The 25,645-nt window shown below is 41.0% G+C and overlaps 2 protein-coding genes across 2 annotated transcripts; both read left to right on the forward strand.

Moving 5' to 3' along the window:
• Nucleotides 1–447: 447 nt before the first annotated feature.
• On the forward strand, nucleotides 448–11,622 carry LOC124996278. Its single transcript, XM_047569112.1, has 4 exons — nucleotides 448–813; nucleotides 912–968; nucleotides 7,025–8,584; nucleotides 9,342–11,622. Exons 3-4 carry the CDS (start codon nucleotides 7,800–7,802, stop codon nucleotides 10,948–10,950), a joined length of 2,394 nt encoding a protein of 797 aa, XP_047425068.1. The 5' UTR covers nucleotides 448–813; nucleotides 912–968; nucleotides 7,025–7,799; the 3' UTR covers nucleotides 10,951–11,622.
• Nucleotides 11,623–16,424: 4,802 nt separating this feature from the next.
• Nucleotides 16,425–24,198, forward strand: cfap53 (cilia and flagella associated protein 53). The gene is made up of 9 exons (XM_047570031.1): nucleotides 16,425–16,637; nucleotides 16,753–16,818; nucleotides 17,419–17,648; nucleotides 18,048–18,221; nucleotides 18,312–18,615; nucleotides 18,987–19,205; nucleotides 19,900–20,116; nucleotides 23,224–23,326; nucleotides 23,888–24,198. Exons 2-9 carry the CDS (start codon nucleotides 16,756–16,758, stop codon nucleotides 24,138–24,140), a joined length of 1,563 nt encoding a protein of 520 aa, XP_047425987.1. The 5' UTR covers nucleotides 16,425–16,637; nucleotides 16,753–16,755; the 3' UTR covers nucleotides 24,141–24,198.
• The last annotated feature ends 1,447 nt before the right edge of the window (nucleotides 24,199–25,645 follow it).

The following is a 25,645-nucleotide window of genomic DNA, read 5'->3' on the forward strand; positions in this document are numbered from 1 at the left end:
TTTCCTCTCATCAGCTGATGCTCCAACATTTCTACTGGATGAAGGTCAGGACTTGTTCCTAAACATTCATCTGGTTCTTCTGGAGAACCACTGGTGTTCTTGGGCTCCTTGTCTTCATCCATGACCCAGTTTCTCTTCTCTTTATGAAGAAATTCTGAGGAGTGAAAAAATTTGTTCACAAACAAACTTAAAATTTGTTCACCCAATTCGACAAAACGCTCTCAGCCTTATGATAACATACCACTTTATGTTGTGTTTATGTAATTTAAGCTTCATAGTTTAGGGTTAAAATTTATTATAAGAGCTGACAACAGCTGGGGCAACACATAGTATTTTACTGTTACATTTTAAAATTGGTGATTGTGCTGCTGCTCCCTGATTTCCAGTTCATTCTCTGCTGGAAAACATTACATGTCCAGACCTATCAATCCTCATCATTTCAGGTTCCAGACCTTCTGTCAGCTCCACTTCTGCCCTTCAAACATATTCTGGTGCTGGGTTTAGGAGCTGAAGACATAAACCAAACCATGTCTTAACATATGACTATCACAATTATGTCCACACAGGACTAATATCCTTCATAAAAACAAAAAACAGTTCTAATGTCATCATATAAACCTATGGTTGACAGAAGAGTCCAGTTAATCTGTGTTTACAGTGGAAATTATTTGACCAAATTATATCAGAATCTTGACTAAATGTTGATTAAATGATTTTATAGTACTGTCTGACTCTTATGTCTCTTTGGGCAGATTAATACATGAATGGAGAAGACTAATACATGAAACAGTATCATCTGGACTGTAAAGTTTGGTAAGTGAAAAACCTTTAACATTTCTAAAATACTTCAAAGATTTGATAGTAATTTTCCTTCATAGGACACTATATATTTTCTACTATCTTCTATCCAGATGCCCTTAAATCCAGCTGGTCCACACATCTGTATCAGGCATCATCATGGCAGCACAGTGAGTACCATTCACACTAGTAATCATTTAAATAAACTGCAATAAAAACACCAGTTGTATAAAGACTTGAGATGAGACATTACAAGACCATTTTAGATAATTTTTTTTATATTACTATTATAGCAAATGGTGAATAATGCAGCACATCTCTTTCTGCCCTTCTGCTGTAAGAGAACAGAAAATACTGTAACTTTTAAAAACAATAACTCTCAACCAAAGTGCTGCCCAGAGTAGTCAAAGTGTGTAGCATGTAAAACCACATAAGAACAGTAAATTGAATACTGTTCTCGAACAGTTTGGAGCTCATTTATGGTCTTGGTCTCTTTTGAAAGCTAAGACTCTGAAGAACAACCTGCCTAAGTAAAGACGCTGAGTTCACACACAGTTAAAAATAAAAAGTTTTTGGGTCTGTCTTTTTTTTCTTTTTTTTTAATCTGATGCCTTCAGAGGAAACTGAGGACAGATCTCACCCGGATAACACAAGATTATCAGAGCATAAAGTCTTACCTATTCCCAGTCCAAATTGCATATAAAAATGACCAAAACTGAGTTTATTTACCCTTTTTTCTAAGTGCATAACCAGGCGTTTCCAAACTGTGCCATTTGGACACATTTTTAATAAAAAGGCTTCACTGAAAGGTGACACTAAGAGGAAATATATTTTATAACTATTAGAGTAACTGATACAGAGTGAGTGAAGTAAAATCAAATTTTTTGCATTGCTTCTCATTTGCTTCTCATTCGAAATTACGCACAGATGTCCAGTCTGTGAGGAAACCAAACTCCCCCGGGCAGGTTCTTATGTTTTAAGGAGAAAAGGAGCAGAGAGGTGAATTTCTAGTTTTTGAACAATTTTCAGTTTTTATTTACAAGTTAATCTCACATCAGTTAAATAGGAGAACTTAGCATAAAAATAAGGCTGTATTGTTACAAAAATATCTCTATATGCTAAAATACGTTTTAGCATATACGAGTTTGACAACTTTAAAACAAAGGGGGGGGTTACAAAACCAAAGAAAACATAAAGAAATAAAGAATGGAACAAAGAAAGAAACAAACTAACTGGACTGGGAAGAAAACAAAGCTCATTTACCACCAATGAAACGAGGTAACCATCAGTACACAAAATATATTTTCAAAGGGACAACATGGTTATAGTCCAGTTATAGTCAAGGGTGTAGAATTGGGTAGAGGCGCTAGGGACACGTCCTTACCAATATTCAGCCGCTACTGTGTAATCACTATCAAATTCAACACAACCTCTGTCCTCAGTGTTTAGTCAATATAATGATAATGGCACAAAAAGGGTTAAATGTCTGTCTCTGCTAGAAGTCCCGCCTCTAACCTAAATATCGCTCTCTGATTGGCTGCTGGTTTCTCACTAACATACATGTGATTGGCTGTCCCCGCTGTCACTCCACCTGCTGGTAAAAGCTTCATTCAACCTGCTGGTTGGACCGGTGTAGGCATAGCTGAACATATCTGGTACTGACACCGGACCAGAGGCAGGGCATGAATCTGCAACCACGAGTGGAAGTTATCAACATGTTCAGCATTTGTTCTGTCTGGGTCACGTCAGTTAGATGGATTTTAATATCAGCGATGTCATCTACATTTTTGTTTGTGTCTGTTTGTGTGCGAGCGTGTTCGTGTGTGTCAGAAAACACAACAACCAAAGAGAAAACACAACGGCAAATTACTAAACGCAACGACATTAACCAAACAGGAAAAGTTAAATAACCTCGAGCGACATGAATAGGGAGAGGTGGGGGAGGTCCGTTCTTTGAACCGGAAAAACAACGGCTGTTTGCCAGACATACGAGCGCAGAGAAGCTGTGATGTTCTGACAAAATTGTAGCAAGAAAGTCGAAAAAACAAAACTTCTGCGGCAAATGTGGGACAAGGCTGCACGAAGACGGTGGCGATGGCCACGCACGATCTTCTTTTAAAAGCGGCTTCAGCGTACGCAGACTCATGTTTATGTTGTGAAATGTCAAAAGCACATCCAGTATCACGTCATATTCATGTCCGGCATCAAAGTCTTTAATAACAGCGCGTACCTGCTCATTCATGGCGCTCATGTTTTCAAAACATGTAAAAAAAACAAAAAAAACACGTCTTTTCCGGTTTAAAGGACGGACCAGTTCTTTTGTCCAATCAGTAAAAATTCAAGTCGCCCACGGTACGTGCCTTTTCCGGTTTGGTTAATGTCGTGTTTTCTGATTTGCAGTTGTGTTTTGTGTTTGCTGTTGTGTTTTGCACTTCAGGGCCACCGTAGATGTTGAATAAAAGGCCATATTTAATGCCAAAGAGATACACTTTTTAAAACATTTTTATTTTCATGTACTTCTGTGGAAGAGAGCAACTGTTTAAAAAACACAAATAAAGAAAATTTGTAGTGAAAATACAATAAAACCTCAGATTTTAGATGGTCATGTGATTTAATGCGTCCATATGTTTTGTGGAATTAATTACACATAATTGTGTGAAAGTAAAAGCCTTTTTTGCTCAGGCAATAACTTCACTATCAAACTCTATGATCATTCTCTCCCTAATCTGTTCATATGTCGCATCAACATATTTTTGTAAGGTGACAGACAGTAGAGAGGCTGGGGGAGATGGAGGAGGAGAGGCAGTTGGAAGGTGGCGTTTTCGCACTGGCGAGGGCTGATGTTACTTTGAGTCTGAGTTGTTCGGTTCAGGTCCTTCAGGACTTTTTCCCCAGGCCATTTCTCTCCCTCCCAGACCCCTACTCTGCATCATTCCCAAAGACACTTAAAACAGTAACACATACCCCATCTCTGCACATTTGGCTGATAAAGAGATTCTGCGTTATTGAGTTTGTTGTGCTTTATGGCAGATTCTGTGGCAGTCTGTTATTACAATCCTTTATTGACGGATTTAGGATTTTAACAGTTCAGAGTGGTGATGGCTCTTGGAAAGTGTTTTTATCGGTTTGTCCATGCTCTGATACATCTGTAGCGCCTCCTAGAGGGCAACAGCTGAGAACCAGGGCGCAACTTGTCCTTGATGATATTGTGTGCTCTGCTGGGACTCTGTGTGGAGTAGATGTCCATCGGAGAGGGGAGAGGAGCTAACAATCCTCTGGGCTGCCTTGACTGTCCTTTGAAGCCTCGCTCTGTCCTCCTCAGTGCAGCTCCTGTACCTTGGCTACAATTAGCATTAGGGCTAGGCTAACGGTACCATGTGGACACACTGGTAGAAGGCCAGCAGCAGCTTCCTGTCCGTGTTGTTCTTCCTGAAGAGAAGCTAATACTGGAGTAATATGATCTCTCTTGCTAATTCCTGTCAGTGCTCTTGCTGCAGCGTTTTGAATCAGTTGGAGGCTTTTAAAGAGTATTTGGAGCCAGACAGTAACGAGTTACAATAATCCAGCCTGGAAGACATCTCTGTCTGTCTCTGTCAACTCTGTCTCTGTCTTCCTGTCCTGTCTACCCCCATTTTGTTAAAGTGTATGCATGTTTTGTATATGTATGGACAGGTTGATGGCTAATTTCGCTGGTACTTGTACTAGTTACAATAAAAGGTTTTTGATTGATTTGACTGAATAATGGTACTTCCATTAAGTGTGCAAGCACTGATAGGCTTAGCCAAACTTTCAGTTCTAGTTTTGTAGCCAGCCCCTAGTCCATCACACTCCCACCAGGGCTTAAGTACAAAGAGAGGCCAGTCATTTCCAACAATGAACACTGTGTGCACTGTCTCACACAAAGTCCACAAACAAAAATATTATAATTTACAATAGCTTTTCTCTTTTACTATGCATGTTACTTACTACTTTCATAGTGAGCTGAAGTGGCGCTGAAGATTTGAAGCTTTGAAATGCGCTAATGACGCCTGACATAAGGCAGAATGGCTTGCCATTACGTTCAACAAAAAAATCTAAACTCTCCCACTCTGTTAAAAACGTCCTGTGTTCATCTTCATGTTTTTGTTTTGCTGTGCATTTGTTCCCTGCCGTTTTGAGAGCGAACTTGACGCAAATTGTTTACTCAAATGATCTTGCTCCTACTGGGAAACGTTGAGGTATTTTCATCCAACGCACATGTGCGTTGGATGAAAATACCGTATTGTACTCAAGCGAAGCGAAACTTCAATATGAACGCAAGAGCCGCATGGAACCGGGCAAAGAGCCGCATGAGGCTCGGGAGCCGCGGATTGGCCAGCCCTGGACTAGATGGTGAGTTGAGATTAAATGAGAAAATCCAGGTCTGTGGATAGAGCCACTCTCCGCTGAGCTTACTGTTATATGCCCTTTCCCGGTCAGTTGCACACTGGGTCAAAAGTCTTTTGTAGAGCTTCTTTAAAATCTGCAAGAGAGCTGCAGAGTAATGAGTCTCTTGACCACTCTACTGTGGCCAACTCTGGTTCTGCCTGGGAAGTTGGATATCATAAAGGCTATCTTCAACCTCTCAGTGGTGAAAGACTGGGGCAAATGTTCAAAATGTATAGAGCAGTCTACAAGAAAAGGTTTGTATTGACCCATCTCTCTAGAGATTCTAACTTGATGCTGGCCCCAACATGCCTGCTGAAGGCATGGCTGAGGCAGGAGCAGGACAGCTGCTACTGACGGCAGGCATTATGTGGGTAACAGTCACGCTGACAGGGTAGTCAAGCAGATCTCAAACTTGAGACATGAGGTGACTTAGTTGAGGAGCCCCTGGTGGTTTGAAATTCCTCCTTACAGGAGATTCGGGCTTTTGAGCATGCATAGCTGTGGCCATCTGCTCTGTCTGGTTGAGTTCATACTGGCCAGAGTGTACAATCAGGTCGGAGCTCAAAATAGGACTGGAGGGAGAAAGGGCGGTACCTGAAAGCAAACACGTGACCGTAACAAGGACTCAGATGCAAAATCAAAAACACTCCAAAGGAGGAAACTAAAGTCTCCTGCTGTGCCTGATAATAGGAACTTAGAACGAGGGCTGGGGTGCATGACAGAACAAAGGGAGATGCAGACTGTGTTTATACCCTATATTTATACAAACACAAGGGTAACAGGGAACAGGTGGAAATTAGGGAAGACAGATCGGTAACACATGAGGGAAGGACAAATGAACTGAAACGTAAGGAGACTTTATTATCGTTGTGATCGTCATCCACTTATCTGGGGGCAGTAGCCTCAACAGGGAGGTGTAGACGGCCCTCTCCCCAGCCAATTCCAGCAGCTCCTCCAGAGGAGATATAATCCTTTCATCATGACCTGGGCCAACCCCAAGGTCTCCTTTTGGTGGGACATGCCCGAACCACCTCTAAAGGGAGGCGTCCAGGAGGCATCTTTCCCAGATGCCCGAACCACCTCAACTGACTCCTCTTGACGTGGAGGAGCAGTGGTTCTACTCTGAGCTCCTCTCCAGTGTCTGAGCTCCTAACCCTATCTCTAAGGCTAAGCCCGGCCACCCTGTAGAGAAAATACATTTTGGTTGCTTGTAGACATATCTCGAAAATCCACCGGGTCCGTCCGCTTGTCATCGCGTGAGTGTCGCGTATTTGGTCCGCCCTCCACTCGGCGTCAACACCTACTGTGTGCGTCACGGGCGTGGAACCGCAGATAATCCTGGAGGTATGAGAGACCTGGGGATTACATTCCAGGCTTTGTCCTTTCTTGTATTGTCCTTATAAAAAGAATGTGTTGTATCATAAATGATTTTATGCTGCTCCACTTCAATTTGACCATGTATATAAACCAGGAAGTCATGAAACAAAAAATGGAAACAAGGCAAAACCTCACCACAGTGAGGTCTCTTAATTGAGTTGTAATGGAATAAGGAACTGACAAAGTGGTTAATGACTACATGTCTTCTTCAACATGTTACATCATTATACATAATTCTATGTGAATTCTAAATTGGGGAAGCAAAAGTAAAGCGTGACTTTTAAAACTCATCTCAACTTGGTTTTAAAGTAGTTTAAAACTGTATTTCTGTCTTGATGAATTAAAAAATCAGTTTGAACTGTTCTATCTATAAAATGTGCTTTAAAAATAAACTTTGGATGAATTTTTAATGTGTAAAAATGTGTAAAAACTTTTTCTGCAGGAACACAAATGTCTCATCAAAGTATCAGGACATCATCTCCAGAAGTATTCTGATCCATTCAGGATCTCCTTCTGTCTACCAGCTGAAAACAAAGAAAGAGAAGATTGGATCTCTGACTAGAATGACTGTTGGAGAAAGAAACATGAACAAGACCAATAAAACCATCTTACTGGTTGGAGAATCAGGAGCAGGAAAATCTACTCTGATCAACTCTCTGGTCAACTACACCATGGGAGTGAAGTTTGAGGATGAAGTCTGGTTTCAGATCATAGACGAGGAGGAAAGAAGTCAATCAGAAAGTCAGACATCAGATGTGATCGTATACCAGATCTTTGGTTTTGAAGATAAAACTCTGCCCTACTCTCTGACCATCATCGATACTCCTGGATATGGAAACACTGGAGGGATTGAATGTGATGTCATCATCAGTCGAAGATTATTTGACTTGTTTAGATCAGAGGATGGAGTTCATGAAGTTAATGCAGTGGGTCTGGTGATGAAGTCAGGAGGAGGGAGACTCAGTGATCGACTGATGTACGTCTTTGATTCAGTGGTTTCTCTGTTTGGAAAAAACCTGGAGAAAAACATTGTAGCTCTCATCACACACTAAGATGGAAGAAAACCTAGAAATCCCTTTGAAGCTCTTGAAGCAGCAAAAATTAAATGTGCCAAAAATGAGAAGAATCAACCTGTTCACTTCCTGTTTGACAACTGTCAGGATGAAGACAGAACAGAGGAAGAAAAAGAAGACCTGGAACATGCTGATCAATTATCAATGAGAGGAATGAGAGAGTTCACATCTTTTCTGGAAAAAAGTGAACCTCAGAAACTGGAGCGAACTGTGGCTGTTCTGAATGAACGTGTCAGACTGACAGCCTGCATCCAAAACCTGGAAGAGAGAATCAAACTGACTGAACTGAAACAGAATGAGATCAAACAGATTCAAGAAGCTCTGAAGAAACGTGAAGAAGAGATGAAGAATAAAAAGTTCACTGTAGAAGTTGATGAGGTCTACAAAGAAAAAGAAGAAATTGATGGTGGGATGAGTTGGTTGGTGTTTTATAAAGGAGCTGTCTGTTGTATTGTCTGTGAGGAGAACTGTCACTTTCCATGCACACTGGCCTGGAAACCTGAACAATGTGAGGTGATGAAGGATGGTCAATGTACTGTTTGTACCAACAAGTGTCCTGCATCAGCTCATGTGAAAGAAAACTGGAAATATGTGACCAAGACGAGGAGAGTTCAGAAAACTGTAGCAGAGATTAAAGAGATATATGAGAAGAATAAATCAGAAAGTGAAAAGAAGTTGAGGCTTTTGGAAAATCTTGAGAAAGAAATGAACCATCTGATATCACAGAAGTCCCAGTTCCTGGATGAGGCCTACCAACATGTTGTCACCCTGGAGCAGATCGCCCTGAATGTTAATTCAGTGTCCACTCATGTCCACTTGGACTTCCTGATTGATAAGATGAAGGAGAGAGGAGACAGAGAGAAGGTCCAGAAACTGGAGGAGATGAAACACAGAATGGATGGAGGAACCAGAGCAGCACTGAGATACATGTAAGTTAAACTCGCAGTATTTAGGAAAGCATACAATCAGTGATGTAGGTGAATAACATGATTGTGATCAGGCAGCTGTGTAGATTAAAAGATCAACACTAGCACAAAGATATTTCATTATAATAAAAGTGAAAATGATGTTGATGGTAAAAAAAAAGATTAATTCTGAATGTGATCATTTAAAAAAAATTATCACATTCTAATTAGAGGTTTCTAATTAGAACCTTCTGGTATCAAAAGTCTCTTCAGTCTACAGATTAACATCACTGATGAATCTGCCTTAAAGGAAGCATTGGAAGTTAATGTGCTTTCTGAATCACACCCTTCATCAACATTCAACATTTTTCTAAGATTATTCTAGAATTCACCACTGATGTCGTCCATGGCTAAACAGACTACCACAGTTTCATTGCTTATGTCTTCTCTCATGAACTCCAAGTTAATTTGTTCATTGTGCTGCTGACCTGATACAACATACTGTACAAGATGGTGGTATTTATTAATAATAAAATACTTCTTGAAAACCTAATGAGGATCTAGATATTCATGGTCCAGGTCTGGACATCCTAGGACAATACATCTACATTATAGTTTTGATTATTAGAACTATTGTGATAGAAGAATTTGTTGAACAGCTGCAGAATTTAAACACAAGATAAAATAATTTTATTTACTATGAACAACGATCAGCTGTTTATATAAAAGAAAAAGAAAAACATTCAGTTTAAATGTGTATTGTATTCTGTGCTGTGTGCAGGAACCCTAACATCTCATCAAAGTATGAAGACATCATCTCCAGAAGTATTCAGATCTCCTCAGGATCTCCTTCTGTCTACCAGCTGAAAACAAAGAAAGAGAAGATTGGAACTCTGACTAGAATGACTGTTGGAGAAAGAAACATGAACAAGACCAATAGAACCATCTTGCTGGTTGGAGAATCAGGATCAGGAAAATCTACTCTGGTCAACTCTCTGGTCAACTACACCATGGGAGTGAAGTTTGAGGATGAAGTCTGGTTTCAGATTGTAGAGGAGGAGGAAAGAAGTCAATCAGAAAGTCAGACATCAGATGTGATCGTGTACCAGATCTTTGGTTTTGAAGGTGAAACTCTGCCCTACTCTCTTACCATCATCGATACTCCTGGATATGGAGACACCAGAGGGATCAAGAAAGATCTCATCATCAGTCAAAGATTATTTGACTTGTTTAGATCAGTGGATGGAGTTCATGAAGTTGATGCAGTGGGTCTGGTGGTGAAGGCCAGTGATAATCGACTCAGTGATCGACTGATGTACGTCTTTAATTCAGTGATTTCTCTGTTTGGAAAAGACCTGGAGAAAAACATCGTAGCTCTCATCACACACTCAGATGGAAGTAGACCTGTAAATGCTCTTCAAGCTCTTGAAGCTGCAAAAATTAAATGTGCAAAAAATGAGAAGAATCAACCTGTTTACTTCCTGTTTGACAACCAACAGAACAGACAGAGGAACAATGACACAGAAAGTAAAGCTGTCCTGAAACATTCATGGGACATTTCCAAAGATGGAATGTTTCACTTCACTTCCTTCTTGGAAAGATCTGCTCCTCAGAAAGTGGAAAAAACTATGGATGTTCTGAATGGACGTATCAGACTGACAGCCTGCATCCAAAACCTGGAAGAGAGAATCAAACTGACTGAACTGAAACAGAATGAGATCAAACAGACTCAAGAAGCTCTGAAGAAACATAAAGAAGCTCTGAAGAAAAATAAAAAGTTCACTGTAGAGGTTGATGAGCCCTACAAAGATAAAGAACCTATCGATGGTGGGATGAGGGGGTTGGTGTTTTATGAAGGAGCTGTCTGTTGTACTGTCTGTGAGGAGAACTGTCACTATCCTGGATGCACAATGGTCTGGAAACCTGAACAATGTGAGGTCATGAAGGATGGTCACTGTACTGTTTGTTCCAACAAGTGTCCTGTAACAGATCATGTGAAGGAAAAGTGGAAATATGTGACCAAGACGAGGAAAGTTCAGAAAACTGAAGAAGAAATAAAACAGAAGTTTGTGAAGAATAAATCAGTAAGTGAGAAGAAGTTGAAAGTTTTGGAAAATCTTGATAAAGAAATGAACCAACTGACATCAGAGACGTCCCAGCTCCTGGATGAGGCCTACCAACATGTTGTCAACCAGGAGCAGATCGCCCTGAATGTTGATTCAGTGTCCACTCATGTCCACTTGGACTTCCTGATTGACAAGATGAAGGAGAGAGGAGACAGAGAGAAGGTCCAGAAACTGGAGGAGATGAAAAACAGAATGGATGAAGGAACCAGAGTTGGGATAAAGTATATGTGGAGTAAACTGATGGGATCTGAGAAGAAAAAGTAAAATAATGATTGATGTAGATGATCATCATGTGTGTGATCTTTTAGCTGATCTGATCTTTAAACATGAATCAGTTGTTTGGTTGTGATTGTGTTCAGTGTAATATCCAGAGGTGATATTTCCAATCAGAAACATGGTGGAGGAAGTATTCAGATCATTGACTTCAGTCAAAGTACCAACACCAACATATTAGTAGTGTTGTCAGTTGTCAGTAAAATGTAGTTCATGTATCAGCAGTAAAAGTATTCCATGAGGAAAATGTTGTATCAGTGTGATATGATTGTGTCTCCTATTCCTGGCTTGTTGTTGTCATTCTAATCAGTTTGTACAGAGGATGTTACTCACACTGAACTCAGACACAGTGGAGAAATCTTCTGCTGAGCTGGAGCTCCATCCAACTTTCACACTTGAGTGTTTTTGAAGAGAACAGTCCTGAAATCTAATGTTCTTTGATTTGATTCATACCTTGGATTCTTCATGTGTTTATGCTGGAATGACTAGTTGGAATATTTCACATGACTCAGTGGAAACATTTGGATCATTTTATGTTGTTGTGACTTTTTTAATTCACTATATTCTGTTCTTCTTGTTCAATCGTCTCCAGGTTGAAGCAGTTTTCTGTGAATCTTGAATAAAATCTCTGCTTCATTTAAAAAAATAAAATAAATAAATCTCTTGTGACTTTTCATTTTACAGATATTTACAGAACTTATCGCCATTTCCATCTTTTATTCGTATACATTTTTGCAGGTCAAGCAAGGTCCACATATAAAGAGTAGGCTGGCTTGAACAGATGGGTTTTAAGTTGTGATTTGAATGATGAACGAATGAATGGAGCAGGATTTCAGTGGTGGATAGAGACAAGGATGGGTGGAGTCTGGAGAACTGTTATAAATGAGTGTTATAATACATTTGTCACAGGCAGGTCAGAGAAGTTAGAAATAACTTTTAGAGAATAATCCCTCTTTACTGTTTCTTTATCACTCTAGAAATATAAAGACTTTCATTAAGCTGATAATGATCTGATCAGGATGTGACATGAGTTGTCTGGAGGTCCTGATCTGGTCCCAGAGCTCCATCTTCTTTAGAGGTCAGAGGTCACATTCATTCTGGAGCCTGGAGAGACATGACAGCAGAAAGATCTGATTTACTACCTCACTCTACTCTTCAGTTAACTCAGGCTGATGTATACAGGACCTTACAGTAGAAATAAAGGGCAACGACCATCAACAGCAGAGTCAGAGGCAGGACGACCACTTGGAACTGTTTGATCAAAAACAATCATACAACAAACTGACTCCTAACAAATTTGAACCAAAACAACTTTGAATCTCTAATGATTTCCTGATTGGATGTCGGTAGACGTGTCCCTTTTACATCCTTGTTCAGGTCACATATTTACCATCTTTCTGAATCTTACAAATCTTACAAAGTCAAACGTGACCAAACACAATCCTACAGCCTGTCTGATTAGTCAGTAGTAGAATAGTGAGCAGTGTTTGGTTAACAAGATAACCCTGGTCCTCTGAGCTCTGGAATTATGATCCTCATCCATCTGACAGTACTTGAGGTAAATTAACATAAGCTGTATCTGATGATGTGCTTTATTGAAATTATACTCCAGATTTGTTTAATGTTTTTAAACTGTAGATTCACCCGAGCATGGCAGAGCTTTGGCTTGAGTTCTAAAGTAGGGGGATGGAAAGTGATGGAAAGGCCAAAGAGTGGAGAAAGAAAGGAACTGCTTATGATCCGAAGCATGAGCTCATCTGTGAAGCATGGAGGTTGTGTCATGGCCTGGACGTGATGGAACAAGCTCATTAATATTTACTGATGATGGAACTGATGATGGAAACAGCAGAATGAATTCTGAAATGTTCAGAAACATTTTGTCTGTCAGTTTATGGAGAAATGCATCCAAACTAATGGGGAGGAATTTTATCCTGCAGCAGGACAATGACCCAAAGCAAACTGCCAACAAAACAAAGGACTTCATCAGGGGAAGAAAGTGGAAGGTTTTAACTGAACAAGTCAGTCACCTGACCTCAACCCAACTAACAGTTTGGTGATGTCAAAGGGGTCGCAGGCTTGAGGCAGTCAATGAATGAATGAATGAATGAATGAACGCTTTATTTCAAACATGAGAAAAACACATGCAAGAATGAATGAATAAATAAATAATAATAAAAAATAGTCAAAACTGCAAAAAAAAAACACAAAAAAACAGTGTTAACAAATGTGTGAAAGGGAGCAGGAAGAAGTGTGCTTATTTAATCCTACCCCTTCTCCTTTCTCAGTAATTGACGATCAGTTTTGATTCACATTTTAAATATGTACATTTTTACAGACAAAGAAAAACAATTAATGTAAACAAACTAGAAAATTCCCTCTGGGAAATTTTGAAGGGGCTACGGGAGCTAATGCCGGGGGTACCGTCTCTGTCAACATGGGAATTAGCACACTTTGCCTACATTTAGCACAATTAGCTTATGGTTAGCCAGTGTGTGAGAGAGTAATGCGCGCTTTAGCACGCGTGTTTGTACATCCTACTACTCTTCCTGAGTGTATTTGTAACTGTAATAACATAAAGTTACACGTGTGTGTGGGTGAGGGTGAAGGTTGAGGAGTGCGCATGTTTGTGTGTAACTGTAATCACAAAGTTACCTGTGTAGTGTGTGTGTGTGTGTGTGTGTGTGTGTGTGTTATAGTTATACAGTTATACACATGCGCACAGAAACACAGAGATAACTTCATGTTATCACAGTTACAGATACACACAGGAAGAGTAGTAGGACACACAGACATGCGCGCGTCAGTGCGCATTACTCTCTCACTCACAGGCTAACTGTGCTAACCGTATGCTAACTGTGCAACATGTGGGTTAACTGTACTAAATGTAGGCTAACTGTGCTAAATGTGAGTTAAGTGTGCCAACTGTGGGTTAACTGTACTAACTGTAAGTTAACTGTGCTAACCATAAGCTAATTGTGCTAAATGTAGGCAAAGTGTGCATGAGTTCCCGTAGCCCCTTCAAAATTTCCCCAAGGGAATGTTGTAGTTATTTTATGTTGTCTTTATTAGGGTTGGGGATCTGTGGAGTCGTGGTGAGAGGCACAGCTTTGGATTTGAAGGCCTTCCATCTCCCACCCTCCATGGCTGTGGTGCCCTGAGCGAGCAGTCACCTGAGGCTGCAGCCTTCTGCTCACACTGAACACATCACTGTGTGAACAAATGAATGGAAGATGGAATTTCCCCATGAGGGATCAATAAGGGAACAATTTATTTTATTTATTCATTATTTAATAATTCACTATAGTATTCTTTCCTACATACCCTTATAATATTAGTTAACTTATTTTTATATTTATGTTCTGCCTCTTTAGTTCTTTGTTTTATGAATTGCCTTTTTGTGACCATGTGGGAAGGTGGAGTGTTTTTTTATTACTATAAAGTGCATTTTTCTTTTTACAGGCATTTTGCAGAACCTTTGTGATCAGGGTCGATCAGAGTAGTTTTGTTTTCTACTGTGTTGTTTTATTGCGCAGTTTTTATTATACAAAGATATGAACACTCTTAGAAATGCCTCATATGCATCAACATCATGCTCTTTGTACAGTTTGGTTTTAGCAAGTCATTCCTCAAAGCCCTCATGGTTCCTTCTGTCCTGACCCGTCTGTGGTTTCTCTTGTAGTTACTGTCATAGACTAAAAACTGGAAGTTGGTCACTGATGTCGCTGATTAATAGTCCACTCACTGTATGGTTTTCAATGTCACTGGTGAATATGTTATTATTAGGGTGGCACAGTGGAGTGTGATTCTGCTGGGTTTGGTGAGGTTTGGATATAGGCTCATACATTGTGTTAATAAATTCATCAGTCAGTTTGTGCTTCTTTGAGTTTAGCAGATCAATATTAAAATCACCACAGATACTAGTTTGGAGGTGGGAGGAAACCAGAGTACCTGGAGAAAACCCTTTTAGTTTAATGAAAACTTTACAGCTTCTCATCCATGTGTTTTGAATTTTCCTGTTTTTTCAAGTAGCGTGCTTTTCCAGCGATGTCGGTGATGAAATTGTTTGATCCTTTCAGCTTCCTTCCTTATTGATACTGATTTACTGATTTAATTTTGAAGAAAACTAGTGATATTTGATATATATATATATATATATATATGTAATTAATTAAACTGCTGTCAGCAACATAGACTCTTTTCTTTATTATTCTTCCGCAGTTTCAAATATCACTATTTTTCTTCTAAATGAAATGTTAACATCACAGAATCATGGTTTTATACTGGAACAGCAGCCACATTAATAAATGTATTTATAATGGAAGTCAATGGGACAGTTTGACCATGAAGGAGCCAGAGGGAGAATCTGACTCTACATAAAAAATAATGATGCAAACAAATCAATTTTATTACTAATCTTTGACACATCCAAGACTCTAATCACCACCAGGTCTGAAGTTGTTGAAGTGATTTATTGAAAAAAAAAAAGAATATTGGAGTATGAGGATTTTATAGTAGTTTCTTTGTGCGTGTACATTTTTGCCATGAAGGCGTCCAGAGGCGACAAAATACATCAGCAGAGTATAAATAACATGTGAAAGGAAAAGACACTGGATCAAAAATCTGACTAACGAGAAGAGTTCCTGCAGAAATTCAAACCACAAGCTGTAACACAGACACAATGATCACACAATGGAAAACAATTTTTCTTTTTTTTTTTCTTTTTTTAACAAAAATGCACGAAGAGGGAATCAGGGTTAAAGTTGTGTGGCTCTGGTAGAAGTCGTGTGTATTTGTAGATTTGGCCAATAAAGAGATTCTGGTTCTGAACATGTGTTTTAGTATTTGTGTACAATTGTGAAAGACTGTTTCCCCTCAGAACAGTCTTTCACAATCGTACACAGTTCAGTTCTAGGATTCCAGATCCTTGAAGGTTCTGTCCCCTTTAGTTTTTAGTCTGGTCCTATGAACCACCAGGAGATGAATGAGTTCTGAGATGTAAACCAGTTCCTCTTGACTCCAGATGGATTAAAGAACCCAGGACAAGACCAGGAGCAAAGAACGAGGGAACGAGTAACTCTTAAACAGACTTCAGTCCAGTTTGTCCTTGTCCTGTTCTGGATTTGTCCACCAGGTGTCGCCATGGCGACTCTGTTCGGTTATTTGAACTTTACTTTAAATTCACATTTAATTTTTTTTTCTTTTTACATCCATTAATCCCACTATAAAACTATAAATCTTATCTCACTATAAATGTCTTCTTTCTTTTTTTCTTTCTTTCTTTCTTTCTTTCTTTCTTTCTTTCTTTCTTTCTTTCTTTCTTTCTTTCTTTCTTTCTTTCTTTCTTTCTTTCTATAATCTTTATTAATAAATACAATCCAGTATAAACACAGCCGCCAGGGGGCGACAGACACCACAGAATAGAGTCTCAGTCTGTTTCATATTAGAGGAACGTCTCATAGTTTCATTGTGTGTTTCAGAGACGGAGCAGTGGCTTTAGATCAGTGTGTCTATATTAATGCATGTGATATTTATCGGTCTGATCTAATGTCTAATTACATTCGCCCGGACGTGTGACGTAGGACGCAGAGGACGCAGAGCCGTTTCCGTGTTTGTCGTTTCCATGACAACAGGGTTCTCCGTTGTTTTTCAACAGTTTCTAAACAGACACAGCTGAAGAGGTTAGATTAAAAACTTTATTTATACAGAAGAACAATTAGACAGAAACTGTTTTTAGTTCAGTTAATTAGAAGTAGAATAATTAGACCGATGTTAATCTGATCTAATTCTATTCAGAACATGAAGACGAGTCAGAGAGAAACGAGAACAAAGAGCGGCCCGACACCACATTCAGCATCTCTGGTGAGACCACGCTACTGGTGTTAGTACTACTACTACTACTGTACTATACTACTAGTACTATTACTGCAGTACTACTAGTATTACTGTACTATACTACTAGTACTAGTACTACTGCAGTAATACGACTACTGCTACTACTACACTACTACTACTACTACTGCATGACTACTATACTACTACTACTACTACTACTAGTGCATTCCTATACTAGTACTATAGTAGTAGTATTGTATTAGTAGTACTAATGCTATAGTAGTATTATACTACTACTACTACTACTGCAGTACTGTACTAGTACTATAGTACTACTACAATTGCAGTACTACTACTATAATACTATTATAGTACTAGTACTAGGGTACTACAAGTGCTCAAGGACTGGTACTACTACTACAGTACAATTATTAGTATAATTAAATTCAGTAGATGATGATTCTCTGGTTCTACAGTTCTGAAGTCTTGGGTTCTCAGTTTCTCTGGTTCTATGGTCCTATAGTACTGTAACGCTGTGGTTCTGTGGTTCTGTGGTTCTGTGGTGCTATGGTTCTCTGGTCCTGTGGTCCTATAGTACCGTAACCCTGTGGTTCTGTGGTTCTGCAGAGGGCCAGGTGTCCTGCGTCCCGTCCAGCCGACCATCTGATCCTGCAGAGACGGAAGGAGGACGAGTCCAGAGACCAGGTTCTGGACTTGACCCGGTTCCAGAGGAACTGTGACATCCAGACGTCGTGGCTGAAGAGTTCAGAGCAACGGTTCCTGAGAGGAGACGTCCAGAGACGAGTCCAGGAGGTTCTGACCCAGCACGAGTCCAACACCGAGCAGAGGAGACGCAGGTCAGGTCACATGTAATCAGATTACCTGGAGTCAGGTTACATGTAATCAGATTACCTGGAATCAAAGTACCTGGAGTCAGATTAAATGTAATCAGATTACCTGGAGTCAGATTACTGGAATGAGATTAAATGTAATCAGATTACCTGACTGGTTACTGTAATCAGATTACCTGGAGTCAGATTAATGTAATCAGATTACCTGGAGTTAGATTTAATGTAATCAGATTATTGTAATCAGATTAAATGTAATCAGATTATTGTAATCAGATAAAATGTAATCATATTACTGTTATCAGATTACCTGGAGTCATATTAAATGTAATCAGATTACCTGGAGTCAGGTTACTGTAATCAGATTACCTGGAGTCAGGTTAAATGTAATCAGATTACTGCCCCCAGGCTCAGGGAGGTGCTGGAGGAGGAGGAGCAGCAGCTGCTGAAGGAGCTGGAGGAGAAGAAGGAGACGACAGAGGAGCGACAGAACAAGATGAAGGAGAAAGTTAAACTCCTGAGAGAGAGAAGAGAGAGAGAACGACAGCAGCTGGTGGACGACAAGATGGATCAGCTGTTCAGGTTCAGTCACATGACGCCTCTGACTCCTCTGGTCCTGGTCCTGGTCCTGGTCCTGGTCCTGGTTCTGATCCTGGTTCTGGTTCTGTGCAGGGCCCAGTGTGAGGAGCTGCGTAGCGTCCAGATGAGGAGGAGGGAGGAGGAGGTGTGTCGGGAGCGCGGGGCTCAGATGAGGAGTCGTGAGGAGCAGCGGCGTCTGGAGGAGGAGGAGGAGCAGCTGTTTGTGGAGCTGTGGGAGGCCGACAGGAGGTCCAAGGAGGAGCAGGAGGCTTGGAGGCTCCAGAGGCAGCGGCTCCTGAACCAGGAGCAGCAGGAGGTGCTGAGGAGGCAGGTGGAGGAGGTGGAGCAACACAAGCAGCAGCAGAGGGAGCAGAGAGAGGAGGAGGCGCGACTCCTGGTAATCACATTACTCCTGGAATCAGATTACTCCTGGTAATCAGATTACTCCTGGAATCAGATTAAATGTAATCAGATTACTGCATTGACCTCTGGCCTGTAATCAGATTAAATGTAATCAGATTACTGCATTGTCCTCTGGCCTGTAATCAGATTAAATGTAATCAGATTAAATGTAATCAGATTACTGCAGTGACTTCTGACCTGTAATCAGATTAAATGTAATCAGATTACTGTCGTGACCTGATTACAGTTACATTGTTTAGGTCCTGGTCATAATTAATTAGTCTGATTCATTTCTGTCTTTTAACCTTTGGATGTGGGTCGTTGCCATGGTAACACACCACCTCCTCATGTCTCCTCCTCCTCCAGAAGCAGCAGCAGCAGATGCTCCTCCTGGAGGAGGTGCAGCAGCAGGAGGAGCAGGTCCGGTCTCAGTTGAGTCGTCGTCGCCTCCTGGACCAGAACCTCCTCCTGAAGATGAGACGTGTGGACCAGGAGCAGCAGGAGGAGCTGCAGCTGGACATGAGGCTCCTGGAGGAGCTGAGGAGGCAGGAGACGGACCAGAGACAGGAGGAGGCGCACAGGAAGGTGGAGGAGCACGACAACTACACACACACACACACACACACACAGAGGAACACAACAACTACACACACAAGTGCAGCTGATGTGTTGTGTTGATGTGTTGTGTGTCTGTGTTGTGTTGACGTGTTGTGTGTCTTTGTTGTGTTGTGTTGTGTTGACATGTTGTGTGTCTGTGTTGTGTTGATGTGTTGTGTGTCTTTGTTGTGTTGTGTGTCTGTGTTGTGTTGACATGTTGTGTGTCTGTGTTGTGTTGTGTGTCTGTGTTGTGTTGACGTGTTGTGTGTCTGTGTTGTGTTGATGTGTTGTGTGTCTTTGTTGTGTTGTGTGTCTGTGTTGTGTTGACGTGTTGTGTGTCTGTGTTGTGTGTCTGTGTTGTGTTGTGTGGTGTTGTGTTGACTTGTTGTGTGTCTGTGTTGTGTTGACGTGTTGTGTGTCTGTGTTGTGTTGATGTGATGTGTGTCTGTGTTGTGTTGACGTGTTGTGTGTCTGTGTTGTGTTGTGTTGTGTTGTGTTGTGTTGTTGTGTGTCTGTGTTGTGTTGACGTGTTGTGTGTCTGTGTTGTGTTGTGTTGTGTTGTGTTGTGTTGTTGTGTGTCTGTGTTGTGTTGACGTGTTGTGTGTCTGTGTTGTGTTGTGTTGTGTGTCTGTGTTGTGTTGACGTGTTGTGTTGACTTGTTGTGTGTCTGTGTTGTGTTCAGGAGCAGCTGTGTGAGGAGCAGCAGCGTTACCGTCAGTATCTGAGTGAGGAGCAGAGGAGGAGGAGGAGGGAGGAGCAGGAGGAGGAGCAGCTGCTGGAGGAGCAGCTGGAGGAGGAGTGGAGGAGGAGGGAGGAGCAGAGGAGGAGGAGGAAGGAGGCCCAGGACCTCCTCATGGACCAGGTCCTGGAGACCAGGAGGCAGCAGGTCCAACACAAAGGTCAGCAACACACACAGGGGTCAACAGGAGGGTTGAGGCCCCTCAGAGGGACACAACACAACACAACACAACACTACACAACACTACACAACACAACACAACACAACACTACACAACACAACACAACACTACACAACACAGAGACACTGCACAACACAATACAACACTACACAACACTACACAACACAACACTACACAACACAGAGACACTACACAACACAACACAACACAACACAACACTACACTACACAACACAGAGACAAAACACAACACAACACAACACAACACTACACTACACAACACAGAGACAACACAACACAACACAACACTACACTACACAACACAACACAGAGACACTACACAACACAACACAACACTACACAACACAACACTACACAACACAACACAACACAACACTACACAACACAGAGACACTACACAACACAACACTACACAACACAACACAACACAACACTACACTACACTACATTACACAGAGACACTACCTGTTATTTATCCACCTTTTAGCCAGGGGCTATGGTAAGCTAGCTGGTTAACTGTTCCTGGATGTACAGAGGGCGGGTTCTTCTGAACAGTTTGACCTGTGACTGAGAGGAGTCGTTGGCATGGAACCACTGGATATCACAGGGAAGCAGGCAGCTTGTCATGTGGTCCTGCACTGCATGGGGCAGCCCTCCACTGTATGGGGTAGTCCACCACTGCATGGGCCAGTCCAGTCGTCCACTGCATGGTCCAGTCCAGTCGTCCACTGCATGGTCCAGTCCAGTCGTCCATACTGATGCGTGGCTCTGCTCTGTATCTGTGTCTCTGTCAGGTTGAATCTGTAGCAGGTGAATTTTCTTCCTGGTTCATAGAGGAGTCGTCAGACACGTTCTGGGTGATTGTTCTTAACACAAGTGACGTCCACACCTCCTCCCTGTGACTCCTCAAGGCTTGAAGCTTGCGTCATGCATCATTAGTATTTTGTTAGCAGGAGGTTTTCCATGAAGATTGTCTTAGATCTGACATGTGCAGGGTCCAGGTGGCAGAGGGCAGGTAGTTACTGAGCAGGAGATGTAGACTTCTCCACCCAGAGTCTCAGTTACATACCTGCAGTAAACACACACAGACACACACAGACACACACATAAGTTATTTAAACACCAGTTGGTTAAATCAGTTCCACATTTAATTTGAGCTTGATCGAATTCTCTGTGTGTTAGTTGCTGCAGGACTCTAGACCAGAGACCAGAGTCAGTCTCTGCAGCGTCACCATGAGCAGTTTGTGCTGTTGTTGGTCCAGGTTTGTTTTTATTGTTGCTCGATTGTGGTTCAGGCGCTTGATCATTTCCAGCCACGTCTCGGATCAGTGGAGCAGTGGAGCAGTGGCTGCTGCTGCTGTCCCTGGGCCGCTTGCAGTGCTTGAAGGTGGTGTAAAGGTAAAGGTGGTGTAAAGGTAAAGGTGGTGTAAAGGTGAAGGTGGTGTAGGTGGTGTAAAGGTAAAGGTGGTGTAAAGGGTGTTTGTGCTGCGCTGTGTCTAATAAGGCTGTTGCACAAAACCAGGATATGAGATTAAGCCTGGATATGTTGGTTATCCTGGATGAACTTAGCTCCAAGTCGGTTGCACAAAAGCAGGATAACTTTATCCTGGACAAGTTACCATTGGACTGCATCCAAATATTATAAATATAGTCGTGTCATTTGCCGGTTGACTTTAGTTTTAGTCGTATTTATTTATACAGATTATATATAAAGACAAAAGCTCATATCAGTAAACAAAATATTTCAGCAAGAGAAAAGAAAGAAGGAAGGTTTATTTGGAATCGTGTCTTTATTAATATAAAACCAACACTGAAATCTTCTAAAAGCAAAGCAGACAAAACAATACAGATGTAAAACAAAAAAACAAAAACATAGGACGTAGGAAAGAGAAAAAAAAATGACAGGGAATTATATATCAGTACTTAAACATTACAGACAAAAGACAATTCTAAGGTCCCACATCGTTCTGACTTCTGTGTTTAACTTCAACCATCTTTCTATTCATTCATTTGGTTTATTATTCAGGCCTAGTGTTATATTCTAATACTAATAAAGACTAATAATAATAATAATAATAGATTTTATTTATAGAGCACTTTTAAAAGGTCCTCAAAGACACTTTACATTTACAAAAATCATAGTTAGAAAACAGCAGAGACCATATAAAACACACAGAAATTAAACCAGTATATACAGTATATGCAGTATATACTGTATATACTATATATACTGTGACTAGTATTATATTTACCGTATTTTCCGGACTATAGAGTGCATCCACAAAGTTTTTTAAAAAAAAGGAAATGTACATATATAAGCCGCTGATGTCTCCTGAACTGATCATTTTCTGAACGGTGCCTGTAACATAAAAGTAAAAGTGCTGATCAAACAAAACAGAAGTTATTGGTTTATTCATCCTCCTCCTGCACTGAAACTACTGAACTCGTCTTCTTCAGTGTCGGAGTTGAACAGCCTCAGAGGAGCTTCGTCACCTTTTCTGTGTCGCTGTCATTTCGGGGCAAATCTGCCTGAAAATGATGCTTTTCGCATGCGGCCAGTTCTGAAGGATTTATCACAAAAAAAAAGAAAAAAAGAAATCGACATAAAAGCCGCATCTTTGCCGCATGGTTCAAAGCGTTGGAAAAAAGTAGCAGCTTGTAGTCCGGAAAATACGTAATATATATATATATATAATACTAGACACAGTATGTATTTACTATGACTAGTATATACAGTCAGTATATTCAGTACTATATATATATATATATATATATATATATATATATATATATGTATATATGCTGACTGTCTAAACCAAATTCCTGAGACTCGTCCTTGTCACTAGTGTCGTGTTGTTTAAATCATGAGAAACAAACACAATGAAGGTTGAACTGTAATTAAAATGAAAATTAGATGAGATTAATCATCACATCACAACACAACACAACACAACACAACACTCATGGAGACACATCAGGACACGTCCTCAGTATCAGAGACAGACACACAACATTTGTGTTGTTCTAGTTGCGTTATTGTTGTTATTGTTGTTATTGTTGTTCCAGTTGTGTTGAGCCTCCAGAGACGAGCTGAGCTCCAGAAGGAGAGGGAGGAGCTGGAGAGACAGATGGAGGAGACGAAGCTGAAGGACGAGGAGGACAAGAGACGGTGAAGATCAGACTGTGTCTCTGACGTGTTTCCATCGTGCCCCTGTGTCTCTTATGTCTCTCTAACGTGTCTCTAACGTGTCTCTAACATGTGTCTAACATGTCCCTCTGTCTCTAACCTGTCTCTGTGTCTCTAACATGTCCCTGTGTCTCTAAAGTGTCTCTGACGTGTCTCTGACGTGTCCCTGTGTCACTAATGTGTCTCTAACGTGTCTCTGACATGTCCCTGTGTCACTAATGTGTCTCTAACGTGTCTCTAACGTGTCTCTGACGTGTCTCTAACCTGTCTCTGTGTCTCTAACGTGTCTCTGACGTGTCACTGACATGTCCCTGTGTCACTAATGTGTCTCTAACGTGTCTCTAACGTGTCTCTGACGTGTCTCTAACCTGTCTCTGTGTCTCTAACGTGTCTCTGACGTGTCTCTAACCTGTCTCTGTGTCTCTAACGTGTCTCTGACGTGTCTCTGACATGTCCCTGTGTCACTAATGTGTCTCTAACGTGTCTCTGACGTGTCTCTGACGTGTCCCTGTGTCTCTAATGTGTCTCTGACGTGTCCCCCAGGCTGAGGCGGGACGTCCTGTCCTACCAGGGGGACCTCCAGGCCCAGGTCCAGCAGAGACAGCAGGTCCTCAGGGTCCAGGAGGTCCAGGCTCTCAGGGAGGTGCAGGAGGCCCAGGTCCTGGAGCAGCGCTACCAGCAGAGGAAAGACCTGGTCCTGTCCAGACCTGGACCCAACTCCACCGGCCTCCACCCCCTCAGGACCAGGTCTCCAGGAGGACTGACCTGGGCCAAGAGAGACTCAGTGGTGGACTGAAGGAGAGGACGGGTCCATCAGAGACAAAGAAAGACAAATAAAATAAAGACAAATAAAACTCACTGACCTCAATATTTTATTTAAGGAAATGGACAAATGTGACTTTAGAGAAATTAACTGAGACAGTAGAGACAGTGGAGACAGTGAAGACAGTGGAGACAGTAGCAGATATAAAGGTGACAGGAAGCTGCCGTCTCCATGGTTACAGTGTCTGCTCGTCCTGAGTATCCGACGCCAGATGACGTCATGACGTAGGGACGTTAACATCATGTCTCATAATTGGTTGGACAACAGGAAGAGAGGTTAGCAGTTAGCAGGTAGCAGGTAGCAGTTAGCAGGTAGCAGTTAGCAGGTAGCAGGTAGCAGGTAGCAGTTAGCAGGTAGCAGTTAGCAGGTAGCAGGTAGTGGTAGTTAGCATCTTTTTCAGGATAAAACGCCAATAAAAAGCCAAATATACAAATACAAATATTTATGAAATTTATGAATATTGCTGTCATTGTATTTTTTTGTGTTTCCTGCAAAATTGAACATATAAATAAAAACTTTAATGAGTTTTCTCTTCCAAACATATTGTGAAAATACATGAAAGTCGTGTTGTTTGACCATGAACTGATGTCACAGTCTGAACAAACAGTCTGAACAAACAGTCTGAACATAAAGGGACGTCATCCAGATACTCAGGACGAGTAGATCTGGAACCGACACCAGGAACCATGACAGGAAGTGACAGATGATCATGTAGCTTAGCAACGTTAGCTTGTATCATAGACTTTAATAGAGTCTAAACTAGATAAAAACAATCTGTGACTGAACCAACAGGTCTGAAAAGAGTCAGAGATACTTACAGATGTATTTACAGATATATTTACAGATATATTTACAGATATATTTACGGATACTTTTACAAATACTTTTACAGATACTTTTACAGATATCTGCCAGAGAACAGAGAGGTTAAAAGTTAAAACACGGAGGAAACAGATTTAATCGTATATGATCATAAAGTCTGCTCCACTCTACTAATGGTTTCATCATCTATTATGATTTGAACTGATACTTTATTTGCTTCGTCCAGACTGAGTGACGACGTGTTTATGTCAAACCATCATTAATCATGTCGTGTGTTGATTCTTTTTAAAGCTGCTGTGAATCATCACCAGACAAATAATATGTATCGTCAGCAAAAACGACAAATTTCATGAATTATGACACTTTGCAAATATCATTAATGACGTTAGCATAAATTACAGCATAAATTAATACCAGCTGACACTAAATGAACCACAACACCAGGTTTCTGAGTCTGGATTCAGTTGTTTCTTCTAATGCAGCGAAACATTCTCTGTTGTTGCCACTTCTCTGTGAGTGAATAATGGTTAGATGGATCCAACATGGCGCCCACGAACCATGTGACCAGCTCAGAACCAATCAGCATAGAGGGACAGCTCGGACTCTGACTATTAATTAATGGTTCATTAATATTAATGAAGTTCTCATTAATTAAG

This window comes from Mugil cephalus, chromosome 19, assembly GCF_022458985.1.
Source record: "Mugil cephalus isolate CIBA_MC_2020 chromosome 19, CIBA_Mcephalus_1.1, whole genome shotgun sequence".
Classification (NCBI taxonomy): Eukaryota; Metazoa; Chordata; class Actinopteri; order Mugiliformes; family Mugilidae; genus Mugil; species Mugil cephalus.